The sequence below is a fragment of the Tasmannia lanceolata genome, unplaced genomic scaffold (genome assembly GCF_043159265.1).
Source record: "Tasmannia lanceolata isolate RefF3 unplaced genomic scaffold, GAP_Taslan_0.1 ptg000002l, whole genome shotgun sequence".
Classification (NCBI taxonomy): Eukaryota; Viridiplantae; Streptophyta; class Magnoliopsida; order Canellales; family Winteraceae; genus Tasmannia; species Tasmannia lanceolata.
The window spans coordinates 47,937,995-47,953,707 of NW_027518679.1; the positions used below are offsets into that span (position 1 = coordinate 47,937,995).

Below are 15,713 nucleotides of genomic sequence, written 5' to 3' on the forward strand. Positions count from 1 at the left end.
AGGAGAGACTTGCGACGGCACAATTGAGTGGAGGGTGAGCAGTGGCTAAAAAACATTTTGAGTGGAGTTTTTGGCCATGGCAGCTAGGAATTTCTTTCATGAGAAATTTGTGTCCTAGTGGTGAGAGATGGGTAGGGCGGGTTGGGGAAGGAGAGAGATTAAAGAAGGCACAGGCACCATTAAGGGGCTGTTTGGATATGCGAATTTTAGAATCCAGGTTTTAGTTTGAAAACAATGTAAAAGATGGCCACAATCAAGCTGCTGGTATGCTGTCCCAACAACGTTTCTTCGATTTTAAGTAAAAAACCAGATTTTAGAAATCTCTTCCGCATCCTGCGATTTCTAAAACCTGGAAACATGGGACGATTGCCAGCTCTCTTGCTGTCGGAAAGAAGGATTAGAAATAAGAAAACGACGGCTTCTCTCTTGCTTCTCTCGTCTCCCAACTACAATTTTGAGAAAATCCAAGATTCTAAAATCTGCGTATCCAAACAGCCCCTAAGAGATAAACGGCCCCTGATACGCGGATTTTAGAATCCGGGATTTCTTCAAAATTGTAGCTAAGAGACAAGAGAAGAACCTGGCCAGCCGTCGTTTTTGACTTCTCGCCCTTCTTTCCGTCAGCAAGAGAGTACCAAGAGAGTAGTAGATCCTCCCATATTTCCAGGTTTTAGAAATCTCAGGATGCACGAGTGATTTTCAAAACCTAAATTTCTCACTTAAAATCCAAGAAATGCTGTCAGGACAGCATACAGAAGCTTAGCTTGACCATAAACCCTCTTTACATTGTTTTCAAACTAAAAACTTGGATTCTAAAATCCGCGTATCCAAACGGCCCCTAAGAGTAGCTATATTAGGAAAAAGTTGATCCTAATGAGTAAGTTTTTTGTTTACTGATTTTTAGCCACTTCTTACCACTCGGAGACACTAGTTTCCAGATTTTTGTTATATGGGTATCCTCCACATTCAAGACCCTCCGACCAAATGACCCTCCGACCAAATGAAAACTTGGTCAACTCAGAGCCTCACATTTTTCACCCCTCAAAACTAAAAACGAGTTGAAAAAAGAAAGGTCAGTGAAAGCTCCACCTGGTGGTAGTTAAAATGGTTCAAAGTCGGCCAACGTGAAAAACGAGAGGGCGGAAACCACACAACCCAAATCATGTCTATTTAATACATACTTCCACATGTTACAATGCATGCAAAATCTTCTCTCTGCCAAATCTAGAGTTGGGTTTGGGGAATGTGTGTGTGATAAAAAAACTGGTACATATGTCCCTACTGTAATCTGATTCAAACGTCTCTCTACCTCTAATATTTTAATTCTTATCCAAAACCCTTTAGAACTGTTGGCTTCTTCTTCATTTTCTACTAGTATCATATCTAAATCTCTTCTATTTTAGTATCTTCTTCTATCTCCCAAGCCAAATTTAGTGGGTTTCTCAGTTTTTTGTTTTATTTTTTCTTTCTTCTTCATTTGGGTTCTATGGCTTCGGTTGAAATCTTGCAAAGATTTACAATTGGGGATGCTTTTGGGGAACTAGTGTTCATTCTTCGGCCAATTGGGGTTGTGGTTCTTGTTGGCTTGTTAGTAATTGGGTTGGTTTGGAAGCCTAAATGGGTGAATTTGGGGAGAGAGAAATCGAATTTGGGTTTTAGTTTGATACCCGGTTTCAATTCCTTTAAGGGGCAGTGGCCAAATTGCATTGCTTGGATTTCAAACGACAAATTGGAAAATGAGATTTTAGAGAGGACGTTGGTAAATTCGGATTGCCGGTATGTTGATTTCTGGAGATTTTGTGTTCTTCTCTTATTTTTCTCCTTAAATTATTCTAGTTATGGTCTGTTTCTTTGGAGGTAAAATGGGTGGAAAACAAAATTTAGGCTCATTTCCCCCTTAAAAATGGTTGTAAATTGTGGTTTACATTGATTTTATGTCCAAAGAAGCAGAGCCTTAAAGGGAAAGAATTTGGTGATTGAGTGGATAGAATTGCTTAAGATTTTTTTCGTCTTTTTGAAATACTATAATGTAACTTATTACTCTGTGAATTCGTTTGCTGGTATGTTGATTTCTGGAGATTTTGTATTCTTCTCTTTTTTTTATCCATGAATTATTCAAGTTAAGTGAAGGAATTTGGTGATTGAGTGGATAGAACTGCTCAACAACTTTTTTTTAGCCTTTTGAAATACTGTAATGTTACTTATTACTCTCTGAGTTTGCTTGCCCAATTCGTCTTGGGTCGGAAAAGAAAATTTGAGTGGATAGAACTGCTCAAGAACTTGTTTTTTTCTTTTTTGAAATACTATAATGCAACTTATTACTCTCTGAATTTGCTTGCCCAGTTCTTCTTCAGCCAAAAAAGAAAACTCAGTTGTGACAAGGGATGATGTAGAGCATCTATGTCAACTTGTTGAAGAGAAAGATGGTGGTCCTGCGTGGATACATATGATGGATCGTTCCACTCCAACCATGACCTATCAAGCATGGCGAAGAGATCCCAAGGTAGGCATTTTTCAAGTGCATTATTCAGTTAGATTGATTAAAACTGACGGAAATTGAAAGTTATAGAAAGCCTTTTATTTTTCTTTTGTGGGAATTTTCCATATAGACATTTGGTTAATTGGGTTTGCTTTTGTATAAATTGCAATGTACTAGACTGGTCCTCCACAATATCGTAGCAGCACCGTCTATGAGGATGCGACGCCTGAGTTAGTGAGGGACTTCTTTTGGGACGATGAATTTCGTTCCAAGTGGGATAACATGCTTTTACATACTGCAACTCTGGAGGAGTGCCCCACCACAGGAACTATGGTAGTTCATTGGATTCGAAAGGTGAGAGTTGTTATGTGGGAGAATTAAGAGTGCCTTATGTGTTATTAATGATTGTCTTAATTGTATTACCTAATGTTCTTTGTTATCGTGCCAGTTTCCTTTCTTCTGTAGCGACAGAGAATACACGATAGGTCGTCGAATTTGGGAGTCGGGAAGAGCATATTACTGTGTGACAAAGGTACGGAAGGGAAAAGAATTACTGAACTGCGTATGATAACAACTTTCATCGAATCTCTGTTCCTTTTTGTATATTTGATAAGTATACTTGTGTTAACCAGACACTTATAGTTTGTGTTTTTGCATGAGGAAAATGCCATTTCTAAATAAATACGGCTTCCGGGAATGTCTTACCAGTCATCCAATATTTCTTGATCTTCCATTATGCTGTGTTTCCTGATTTGTTTGCATTGAAATTGGTTGGAAGGTTTGGTAAATTATCAATTTATGTACATCTATTATCTATATTCAGAGGGTTCGACGAATTGTATGGGTTGGTGTTTTCTCACTAAGGAGAATAATGCAGTCCTACGAAGCTCCCAAAAAAGTGCAAGAACAACAAGAATCCTAGAAGCCCCTGTAAATCTTAGGAAGAAGCTCATTTTTCTTGCTCCATTTTCACTTCTTCAATGATCCCGAAGATGATGAATTAATGGTACTCCCCCTTCATGTCCTCTCTGGTCTATATCTTGCATGGTAAACTATATTTGTTATTAATGCTACTCCCCCTTCATGTCCTCTCTGCTCTCGATCTTGCATGGTAAACTATATTTGTTCTATTAGCACTGGTGTCGTTGGATGTTTTGCTACATCATTCAGAGCCCTCTTCCTCAATCTTGTTATTGTTTACAAATATTGTCACTCCACTTTGTGCTTTACAGGACCTCTAGAGGGTCAAACCAGGCACCTCATGCCAACACAACACCAAATTTTTTTTTTTGGGTCTTTTTCAAGCCAAAAATTTGTTGAAAACTTCGGAACCTAGTTGGGATTTGTCTGTTTTCGTTCAGCCGCTCACTTTGATCTAAGCACAAGTCATACTGGTGCTTCCTTGCTTTTTTAGGAAGTTTAGGATAGTACACTTGTATTCTTTCAGTCAAGGGTTCGAGTCACGACACAGCCTCTCTGCAAAGCAGGGGTAAGGCTGCATACATCTATCCCTCCCCAGACCCTGCAACAGCGGGAGCCTCGTGCACTGGTCTGCCCTTAAGTACTTTCATGTAACTTTTTTTTATTGAAATTTGAATCTATTAAGAACATAATTCTGAACTTAAAATCCCAATTGGGTGGTTAGCGAGTAGGATTGGATGGAAGACAAAGATTTGCATTTCTTATTAAGAGCTTTGGATTCCTCATCAGGTTTTAATATGTTAAATAATTGTCTCTGTGCATAATTTTGATAGTCTAAGTTGCTTACACCAGAATGGTCTCAGTTGTACCATTGATTGGAGAGGATCTTATTTGAAAGCTACTTTGGTATCCTATTTCTGCTAATTTTTCATCACAATTATTATATGATTCCCTTTCATCACTCAGTTTGAGATTATTTTCTTTTAGTAGTCTGTTCAACAGATGCTCAGTGATAGTCTTGGTCTCTGTAACAAGGCAGAGCACTTATAGCCTTTATAGCCTTATATGGAAACAAAGGCTTTCAGTGCTTGATTTTTTTATAACTTAGGAATTTTTTTCTAATATACTCTCATGTATTCTTACTTTAGTTGGTCTTTGTATCCCACACAAAATCTTAAAACACAAGTATGGCCAGGAGTTGAAATTCTCTTGTCTCATTCCATTTTAAAGTTTTAACCTGTCAAGTTATAATAGGTAAATGAAAGCTATCGACCAATATGGAAATTAATCTAATCAGGTGTAAGTAATACTACTACCAAATTACCTATAAAATAGAAAGTACTGTAACTTTCTTTGATCTACATATAGAGACAAACAAATCAGTATGCACAATTTAAATTCAATTAGTTTAAATTAAGTTTTTTTTTTCTAAAGATAATAGTGTCTTTCTTAACCACAGATGGAGTTAAATCCCAACCATAAGATATGGTGTTAATGATTTAAATGGTTATTCTAGATGGTCAACCTTAGTATCATCTTTTGTCAGTTATGGTGTTGAGCTTCTAAAGTTATAGCTATTGTTTTTGTCATGTTTCAGGGAGTACCATGTCCCTCTGTTCCACGACGTAAAAGGCCAAGACGTGTTGACCTCTACTATTCAAGTTGGTGCATTCGAGCAGGTAACTAGAATCTTTCATTCTTTTTTTTTGTGTGCATTAGTTGGATTGTTTTGAAGAACGACTTCTAGTTCCAGTTTCTTCCTTGCTCTTGTTTTCTTTAGATATATAGGGGATCTCTCATATACACAAACCTTATGAGATTCTACTTTTCTAAATAAAATACAAATGAATCGATTTCCCCAAAGGAGTAAAAGCTATGCTGATTGGTTTCACATAGCCTCAATGAAGATTACATGGTTAAATTAATATACGTACCAAAAGAAGAAAAGAAAACAACGTTGTTAAATATCAAAAGGGAAATGATATCAGCACAACCATGTTTTAATAATTGCAAGACGGAAAAGACAAGCGGATTAAAAAGGAAAAGACAAGCTGCGTTTGTGCAATTATTAAAACATGGTTGAGCTGATATCATCTCCCTTATCAAAATTGCTCTTCAGTTATATCCGAACCAAAATTTTTGTGATATCAACATTGCTCATCATTTAAAACTGAACAAAAACTTTTGTGGTATTTGAACCAGTGGAATCCAAGAGAGGAGATGGTCAGCTAACTGCCTGTGAAGTGTTACTCTTCCATCATGAAGACATGGGCATTCCATGGGAAATAGCAAAGTTGGGTGTCCGCCAAGGGATGTGGGGTGCGGTCAAGATGATTGAGCCCGGCCTACGGGCTTACCAGATGTCTAGACGCTCAGGGGCCGCACTCTCTCGTAGTGCCTTAATGGCACATATTAACACAAAGATTAACGCGAATTATCTGAGATCCTTAGCGACTTCCAGTGATTCATCAGAGTTAGAAACAACGAGTTTGTCTGAGAAACCATGGGGTAGGAAAATTCCCAAGTTTCTTATTGTTGGTGGGGCTGTGGTACTTGCGTGTAGTCTTGACCGGGGGCTCTTGACTAAGGCAGTTATATTAGGAGTCGCCAGGAGGTTTGGAAAGCTAGGAAGGAGATTGTGAGTCGGGCACTAGAGGTTGGATTGATCCAAAAATCATCAGGCATTTGTTGGCATTAGGTTTTTTGTAACAGGAGATGGTTTTTTTGTTTAAGGAAAGAGGGAAGAGAAGAAATTTTATTGTTCATTCATCAAAAAAGGAAAATCTAATTTTAGGATCATGTGTTGCAGATTCGTATTAATTTTGGCTGTTTTTCTCAGAGGAATGCTTCAGTATGGTGCGAATGGAACTCATTTGAATGCGAATTGAGGTGCTCCCACTATGCATAGTTGGTCTCATCTTGGATTGATGTGAACCGTCCGTTGGATAGAGGCTTGCTTTGGTCTCCTATGGCCCAAACATCATGCCAAACATGCAATCCTAACATCCAATAATGTGTACTTTTGGTCTTTGAACATGAATTTTCAAATTTTACATACAGGCAACATTTAACACTCAACAACCAGAAATACACATTTTGAAAATTCAAGTTCAAAGACCAAAAGTACACATTTATTGGATGTTAGGACTGTATGTTTGGCTCTATTTTTGGGCCATGAGAGATTCAAAGAAAGGCCTACAAAGTGGATGATTCACATCAATCAAAGGTGGGATCCAATACCGCTCCTACTGAAGCATTCCTCATTTTTTGCCTATCCTCTTGTAAATCAAAAGAACACGATGGTAATGCAAAAACATTGAAATCTTTTTTTTTTTTTTTTTTGGAAAAGTGACAACTTTTATTCCATTACCATCGAAATGGTTTTCTTACATACAACAAAAATAGTTTAAAAATACCAACTTTTTTTTGAAAGAGGGTGCCACCTTGGATTGCTCTATCTCCCTACTTTTTCTTGAATAAGGGCCCATTTGGATGCCGAGAAGATTTTGATTTGGAATTCTCACATTTGCAGCACTTTGTGCGTTGACATTTGGATCCCGATCAAATCCTTGAATTTCCAATTCAACGACTGACAGTGAAAAAAAATCAGATTTCCAAATAAGCTGAAATAAGAAATTGAAAATCCACATAACTTCCTTCACCCTCTTAGCTCCTCAACCTCTCCCTTGCAGCAGGAATTACCCCCTTCCCTCTCTGTCTCCCTCAACATGAGCTGCCAGATCTATTCATTTTGTACTGAAAACTCAATTCCAAATCCAAATACAGAATATGAGGTATCCAAACGGGCACTAAGGCCACGTTTGGATACCCACAAGATTAAGATTTGGATTTAGTCCATATTTTGAACTGGATCAGATCCTTTAGATTTCCAAATCAGCTACGACAGTGCAAAAAATTCCGATTTTGAAATCTGTTTTGTGAGACATTATTTGGAAATCAATATTTGTGGCAACTTCCTTCACCGTCACTGCTCCTCGACGTTGCTCCGGCAGCAACGAGACATCCCTCGCTCCCTCCTTCTATTTCTCTCTCTTTAAACATGATCATGAAGATGATTGATGTAGTTTGTATCCAAATCAAAATACAAATGCATGAGGTATCCAAACGGGCCCTAATAGAATTTAAGCAGACCTAGTAAATATGTGATCAATGAAGATAAGAAAGTCATTTGTGAACTGAAGGTGGGATATAGGCTGTGCCTTTCTACCAAGTTTCAAACCTTTAATAAGACCCCTTTCTTCCCTTCTAAATATTATTAGACTTGGATCTTCCGCTATTAAAATAAAATGATAAGGAGAAAGGAGATTACCTTGTGGAATGCCTCTCGAACTCCCACAGAAACCAGCCAGAGCCCCATTCACTATGAATGAGAACATTAGCAATGATTTAAAAAGCTTTAATCCACCTCCATCTTTCACCAAATTCTATCTTTTCCAAAATAAATTCACATGATCATGCGCTTTTTCCATATCTATAGATAAACCCTTGCTCTCCCTCCCTTCCAAAAATACCAAGCTAGCCAACAGAATTGAGTCAAAGAAGCCCACTTGTAACGAATTGGGTTCGCATGAAGTTGTGAATCTTGAACCCGAACCCAAACAAAGCAAACCGATGAACTAGCTAAACCTACTGGTATTTTCTATTGAGAAATGATTCTAATCAGTGTAGACATTCCACGTGTATGAGGTGGTAGAAACAAGATGCTTTGTGGCTCCAGGCCATTGTGCCATTAGTTTCCAATGGGGATTTGATGATTGGGAATTGAAGAGAAATAACCTAAGACAAATCCATGTCCCAGAGTTTTTATATGGTGAAAGGTCATGCACGCAAATGCAGCAGAAAAAGGACAGTGCCGTGAAAACCATTCATTTGTTAGGGGGTCTGACATAGATAGGTGGCTCCCCAAAAATCCTCTCTAAAGGAACAGGATGATCCTAACTCTCCAATATGTGGAGGTTTAAAATGAGGAGCACGGGTTCTCCGTAGAAAACATGAAACAATCTCCATAGAAAACAAAAAGCAATCAGAGATGGGAGCCTCACTCTGAAAAGCTCCTCGCGACCATAATGTGGTAGCAGGGGAATAGACCAGGACTAGAGTTAAATTTCAAATTACTCATCCAAGTGAGATTTGCATATCCTCATACACATTTCCATCCAAGCTCAACAGGGTACCCACCCAGTGTGTGAATGAGGAAAAAGTTGACGACAAATCGATATAAAAATGTGCAAGTTGATATTTGATCATAGTTGTGATCAGATCAACAATCAAACTATACACGCCTGTTAGATAAAAAAGGCTTAAATGCATTATAATCGGGAGGGTTACTCTTATTACTCTTCCCAAACATAGTAAATGTAAAGGCCATTCAAATTGAAATCTTGTACGAAAACCATTCCATAAGCCAGAGAAAATAGGAGATGGATTTAAGATGGCACTATGGCAGAGAAGATACCCTAATACACATAAACCTCCATTCTCAAGAAATATGGAGTTTTACAATTGGTTTCAACTAAAGCACATAACCTTGAGAAATGGAAACACTTTGTGAGCGATATGAACTACTCATCTGTTAAAAAATAAATATCCTGCAAGGGGAATGAATGGCGCACAAAAAATATATAAATAAACAAAAGAAAGAAGAAAAACAGCCAAAAAAAAAAACTTCCTTAAATAGGAAGCTCATTCATGGAAAAAAATGAAACTTCAGAAAAACCACTATCAATGCTAAGGCACCTGATCATTCGAAAGCATGTAGATTGTAAACCATGAAAGTGATACGCCTAGAGCTGAGCAGGGCCTAACGTAAATCCAGGACCCTCACATCTGTACCTCCCATCAGGGCCAATTCCAAAACCTTTTGGATCAGCAAACACATTCTCTAGAAGCTGGCTGCGTTGTGGATGAGGGCTCACTTCTGCAAACTCCACAGCATCTTCAATTATCTCATCAATTTTCTTCTCGATAGCCTTCAACTCAGGTTCATTGGCTAGATTGATCTCGATAATGTATTTCTTTAGGGCCACGATGGGATCTCTAGCAGCATAATGAGACTTCTCAGCTGCCAAAACAAAGAACATGTGAGGGGAAATCATCAATAATAGATGCAGTATTGTACCATTCAAAAAAAAAGATTCAGTATTGTATGATAATGTTTTCTGAGCAACAATGCCAGCCGAAGAATTGTGTCAACTTAGTAAGGTAGTGAGTTGATTTTTATTGTAGAACCATAACATGTATCACAAAATCTAAGGCTATAGAACCAGGATCCTTCAAAATGGGTGGAATACCCAGCCCGAAGATGATACGATAAAGATAATGGTGTGGATATGTGTTGGATACGGCTAACCGGTATCCTCTTTTGGCTCTTTTTTTTGGGCGCTATTGCTTAGGTGCGTGGTCTTTCATATATAAATAACCTTTTGAGCACAAATTTTCTTCATTCTTTTTATGTTCCTCAACAAAAATGAAATGAGAATCCCAAGTCATACACATGCTTCTTTTTTCTTTTTATATTCATCCTCATAAAGGAAATGAGAATACTAAGCTAGAGAGAATGGCCCTTCAAAAAAACAAGCTAGAGAGAGACGTATAAATGGAAGCTTAAATTTAGATAGATCTTAAAATTTGACGAAGAATCAGGTAAATAACTAGGATATAAATTCAAAATATCAATGAAAGAGACGAAAATAGAAAAGCATCCACCTCCCACGTAGATGCAAACATACTCTTACATTACTTGTGTCGAATCACCTGGCTTGGGATATGATTGACCCAATTTGGCTACGCATAATAAGGAAATGATATCTAAATAATACATTTTAAGGTTTTGAGACTTAAGTAGAGCCAAATCCACAAATTGTAGTATCAAAAGACATCAAAACTGGTCAGAGTCAGAAGCTGAGTTCTACGAGAAAGGTAGAAGTATGGTTTGATATTGGCAGAGGAACTGACAAAGAACTGCAAAAAACTTTAGAAAGAATGAACGCAACAAGTACAAATACTAAAACCTCAAGCTCCTATCTTCAATGAGGAAGAAAGTTTTTCTGAATTGTTAATAGTGTTTCGTTGCCACAATTAGAGATTGGAAAGACTGAAAAATTAGATATTTAACAAACAGAGGAAGCTCAGATGACGGGAAAACATAGTAAGGATCAAATAGAAGCATCATCGTCATCATCATAATCATCAGAAACAACAACAACGGCATCAAAACACATAAGGCATATTTTGGATCAGCATAGAAATATCTCACGATAAACCAACAAATTTCCCTAATTTGACAAAAAATAACTTGGGCACCAGACTTCACTAACCTAATTTTCACCAACCAACTGCTCGGCTCTGGACTACAAACCAACCTACACAAATTTATTATCCAAGCACGAATTTCCAATCCAAGAACAATACAGCAAAAAATTAAGAAAAGAATATAACCAAAATATTTTTTTATCACCACCAACATATAAAGAACGGATCAGATCCACCCCCCTACAACCACACCCATAAATAGAGAACCCCACAAACATGCATTCCATTCAATCACAGTCCAACTAGCATAACAAGCATAAATCATAACGAAAACCGAAAACGCAACACTAATCGAATTAGAAAAAAGTAACCTCAAATTCAAATTCTCACCAGGATCGCGAAGTTCATCGGGATCAGCCAATGAATGCCCTTTAAACCTGTAAGTCTCACATTCAATCAAACTCAGCCCCCTTCCCCTCTCCTCGCCCTTCCAATCGCCTCTTTTGCCACCTCCTTCAAAACATCCATTCCATCCACATGTACCCCCGGCATTCCAAAAGCCGGCCCCTTCTTCCAAATCTCCGGATTCGATGTCGCCCTCAAATCGCCCACAAATTATTCTCCACCACAAACACAATTGGCAATTTCCAAAGCGCCGCCATATTCAAACATCCAAAAAACTGCCCATTATTACACGTCCCATCCCCAAAAATCGCCAAAGTCACATGATCACAATCCTCTTCTTTCAGTACCTGTTAAAGTATAAAAGATTAAATAACGCAATCTCTAACACATTAACCTTTTGGAGTAATCGGTTGTTTCACATGGAATCGGAGCAATTGCCCTTGGTTCAAAACTCCTTTATATTAAAATTGCACATGTAATGGCCAACCTAAAAGAGGGATGCCATGTGCCATGTGTAGGCCAACCCTAAAAAGAGGGGCCACACGTGAGGGGGTGTGCTAAAATAAAAAAGATTAAATATAATGCCTTCTCCAACAGCTTAAGCTTTTGGAGTGATTGGTTACTTCACACTGTATCAGAGCAAAAGGTCATGAGTTCAAACTCTTTGATACTAAAAATCCACATGTAACCCAAAAGAGGGGCCACATGTGCCATATGTAGGTCAACCCTAAAAACGAGGGGGCCACACATGAGGGAGAGTATTAAAGTATAAAAGATTAAGCGGAATACTAGGGACGCCCTTGCAAAAATCTGAAAGGGCGCCCCATTGGTCGAATGTAACCAAAGTACATTTAGTGTGGGGGTGCCCTTTGGTCACATTCAACCCATGGGGGTGCCCTTTCACCCCCTCAGTCTAGCATTCCTCAAAGATTAAATAACGCCATCTCTAACAGCTTAAGCTTTTGGACTAATTGGTTGTTTCACAGTACCTCCCTCCTATACCTAGAAGTAAAAGCCGTGCCAGTGGCAACAGGAATTCCTTCTCCTATAAAGGCGAACCCTCCAAGTACATTGTGCTCTTTGGAGAACATGTGCATTGAGCCGCCCTGGCCGCGGCAGCATCCTGTGGTTTTGCCATTACTGCGCGAGCTGTATTGTATGATAATGTTTTCTGAGCAACAATGCCAACAGAAGAACTGTGTCAACTTAGTAAGGGAGTGACTTGATTTTTATTGTAGAACAATAACATGTATCACAAAATCTAAGGCTATAGAACGAGGATCGTTCAAAATGGGTGGAATACCCAGCTCGAAGATAAAGATAATGGTGTGGATATGTGTTGGATACGGCTAACCGGTATCCTCTTTTGGCGCTATTGCTTAGGTGCATGGTCTTTCGTATATAAATAACCTTTTGAGCATAAATTTTCTTCATTCTTTTTTTGTTCCTCAACATAAATGAAATGAGAATCATAAGTCATACATGCTTCTTTTTTCTTTTTATATTCATCCTCATAAAGGAAATGAGAATACTAAGCTAGAGAGAATGGCCATTCAAAAAACAAGCTAGAGAGAGACGTATAAATGGAAGCTTAAATTTAGATAGAATCTTAAATTTTGACATAGAATCAGGTAAATAACTAGGATATAAATTCAAAATATCAATGAAAGAGAGAAGAAAATAGAAAAGCATCCACATCCCACGTAGATGCAAACAGACTCTTACATTACTTGTGTCGAATCACCTGGCTTGGGATATGATTGACGCAATTTGGTTACGCATATTAAGGAAATGATATCCAAATAAAGACATCAAAACTGGTCAGAGTCAGAAGCTGAGTTCTACGAGAAAGGAAGAAGTATGATTTGATATTGGCAGAGGAACTGACAAAGAACTGCAAAAAACTTTAGAAAGAATGAACGCAACAAGTACAAATACTAAAGCCTCAAGCTCCTATCTTCAATGAGGAAGAAAGTTTTTCTGAATTGCTAATAGTGTTCCGTTGCCCCAATTAGAGATGGGAAAGACTGAAAAATTAGATATTTAACAAATAGAGGAAGCTCAGATGACGGGAAAACATAGTAAGGATCAAATAGAAGCATCATCGTCATCATCATAATCATCAGAAACAACAACGGCACCAAAACACATAAGGCATATTTTGGATCAGCATAGAAATATCTCACGTTAAACCAACAAATTTCCCTAATTTGACAAAAAATAACTTGGGCACCAGACTTCACGAACCTAATTTTCACCAACCAACTGCTCGGCTCTGGGCTACAAACCAACCTACACAGATGGGACGTGTAATAATGGGCAGTTTTTTGAATGTTTGAATATGGCGGCGCTTTGGAAATTGCCAATTGTGTTTGTGGTGGAGAATAATTTGTGGGCGATTGGGATGTCGCATTTGAGGGCGACGTCAGATCCGGAGATTTGGAAGAAGGGGCCGGCTTTTGGAATGCCGGGGGTACATGTGGATGGAATGGATGTTTTGAAGGTGAGGGAGGTGGCAAAGGAGGCGATTGGAAGGGCGAGGAGAGGGGAAGGGCCGAGTTTGATTGAATGTGAGACTTACAGGTTTAGAGGGCATTCATTGGCTGATCCCGATGAACTTCGCAATCCTGGTGAGAATTTGAATTTGAGGTTACTTTTTTCTAATTCGATTAGTGTTTCATTTTCAGTTTTCGTTATGATTTATGCTTGTTATGCTAGTTGGACTGTGATTGAATGGAATGCGTGTTTGTGGGGTTCTCTATTTATGGGTGTGGTTGTAGGGGGGTGGATCTGATCCGTTCTTTATATGTTGGTGGTGATAAAAAAATATTTTGGTTATATTATTTTCTTAATTTTTTGCTGTATTGTTCTTGGATTGGAAATTCGTGCTTGGATAATAAATTAACGCCAAAGTCACATGATCACAATCCTCTTCTTTCAGTACCTGTTAAAGTATAAAAGATTAAATAACGCAATCTCTAACACATTAACCTTTTGGAGTAATTGGTTGTTTCACATGGTATCGGAGCAATTGCCCTTGGTTCAAAACTCCTTTATATTAAAATTGCACATGTAATGGCCAACCTATAAGAGGGACGACATGTGCCATGTGTATGCCAACCTTAAAAAGAGGGGCCACACATGAGGGGGTGCGCTAAAATAAAAAAGATTAAATATAATCCCTTCTCCAACAGCTTAAGCTTTTGGAGTAATTGGTTACTTCACATGGTATCAGAGCAAAAGGTCATGAGTTCAAACTCCTTGATACCAAAAATCCACATGTAACCCAAAAGAGGGGCCACATGTAGGTCAACCCCAAAAACGAGGGGGCCACACATGAGGGAGAGTATTAAAGTATAAAAGATTAAGCGGAATACTAGGGACGCCCTTGCAAAAATCTGAAAGGGCGCCCCATTGGTTCAATGTAACCAAAGTACATTTAGTGTGGGGGTGCCCTTTGGTTACATTCAACCCATGGGGGTGCCCTTTCACCCCTCTAGCATTACTCAAAGATTAAATAACGCCATCTCTAACAGCTTAAGCTTTTGGACTAATTGGTTGTTTCACAGTACCTCCCTCCTATACCTAGAAGTAAAAGCCGCGCCAGTGGCAACAGGAATTCCTTCTCCTATAAAGGCGAACCCTCCAAGTACATTGTGCTCTTTGGAGAACATGTGCATTGAGCCGCCCTGGCCGCAGCAGCATCCTGTGGTTTTGGCAAAGAGCTCGCTCATTACTGCGCGAGCTGAGTAGCCCTTGCTTAGGGCATGAACGTGGATCACGGTAGGTACTACAGACTGAATCTTCTTTTTTTAAGAGCTTTATAAAACCAGTTGAAACTGCTTCTTGGCCGTTGTAGAGATGAACAAACCCAAACATTTTTCCTCTGTAATACATTTGCGCGCACATGTCTTCGAATGATCGGCCTAGGATCATGTCTTCGTATAGATCTAATCCTTCTTCTTTCGTTATAAGCTGCAAAGAGAAATCAAATAAGAAAAGTTAGGGTTAGGGTTAGCGTGGTTTTTAGATCTAAGATGGAAAATTGAATAAAAAAATTAGGGTTTTCTGACATGGAAAGTAGGAAAATCAGGGCATCCTTAGAGACAAAGTTGGAAAATTAGGGTTTTCTGAGATGGAACTTTGAGAAATTAGAGTATCCTGAGATACAAAATTGAGAAATTAGGGTATCCATAGATACAAAATCGAAAAATTAGAGTATTGAGATATACAAAATTGAGAAATTAGGGCATTATGAGATACAGAATTAAAAAATTAGGGTTTTTTTAATGATTACCAGGTTGGAGGAGGAGGAGGAATTGGATTTGAGCTTATTTTCCTTGACCAGATCAGAGACGGAGGCGATGGGGGGAGGATGAGGGTAAGATTTTAGGGGAAATGCGGAATTTTTTGGTGGAGCCGAGGAAGGGGGTGGGGGTGAGGGAATTTTGTGGGGTAGATCGTGTGGTGGTGAAAGGTGGAGGGTGGAGGATCTTGATGGCGGAGAAAGCAGAGATTTTTTTGGGGGCTGGATTGGGAAGATTTGTGTGTTGGGGGGAGGGTGTGTGATTTGAAGGAGGAATGAGAGGGAAAGGGAGAGGGAAGGCGGAGAAAACAGAGAGGGAAGGTGTGGAAG

The 15,713-nt window shown here is 38.8% G+C and overlaps 2 protein-coding genes across 2 annotated transcripts; one reads left to right on the top strand and one right to left on the bottom strand.

Annotated features, from left to right (window-relative positions):
• Positions 1-1,289: 1,289 nt before the first annotated feature.
• On the top strand, positions 1,290-6,199 carry LOC143876217 (uncharacterized). The gene is made up of 6 exons (XM_077377940.1): positions 1,290-1,776; positions 2,344-2,503; positions 2,657-2,833; positions 2,928-3,011; positions 4,998-5,079; positions 5,603-6,199. The coding sequence occupies exons 1-6, from the start codon at positions 1,487-1,489 to the stop codon at positions 6,040-6,042; spliced, it is 1,233 nt and encodes a 410-aa protein (XP_077234055.1). The 5' UTR covers positions 1,290-1,486; the 3' UTR covers positions 6,043-6,199.
• A 2,643-nt stretch (positions 6,200-8,842) lies between these two features.
• LOC143876226 (pyruvate dehydrogenase E1 component subunit alpha-3, chloroplastic-like) lies at positions 8,843-15,509 on the bottom strand. The gene is given in 7 exon segments (XM_077377951.1): positions 8,843-9,482; positions 11,063-11,135; positions 11,138-11,274; positions 11,277-11,424; positions 14,650-14,853; positions 14,855-15,052; positions 15,375-15,509. Coding segments are annotated over 6 exon segments (999 nt in total). The 5' UTR covers positions 15,014-15,052; positions 15,375-15,509; the 3' UTR covers positions 8,843-9,204.
• Between the last annotated feature and the right edge of the window lie 204 nt (positions 15,510-15,713).

Coding starts and splice junctions, on each gene's coding strand:
- LOC143876217 (XM_077377940.1), top strand. CDS start 1,487: ATGGCTTCGGTTGAAATCTTGCAAAGATTTACAATTGGGGATGCTTTT. Junction 2,834..2,927: donor TAGTTCATTGGATTCGAAAG/GTGAGAGTTGTT, acceptor TTATCGTGCCAG/TTTCCTTTCTTCTGTAGCGA. Junction 5,080..5,602: donor AAGTTGGTGCATTCGAGCAG/GTAACTAGAATC, acceptor TATTTGAACCAG/TGGAATCCAAGAGAGGAGAT.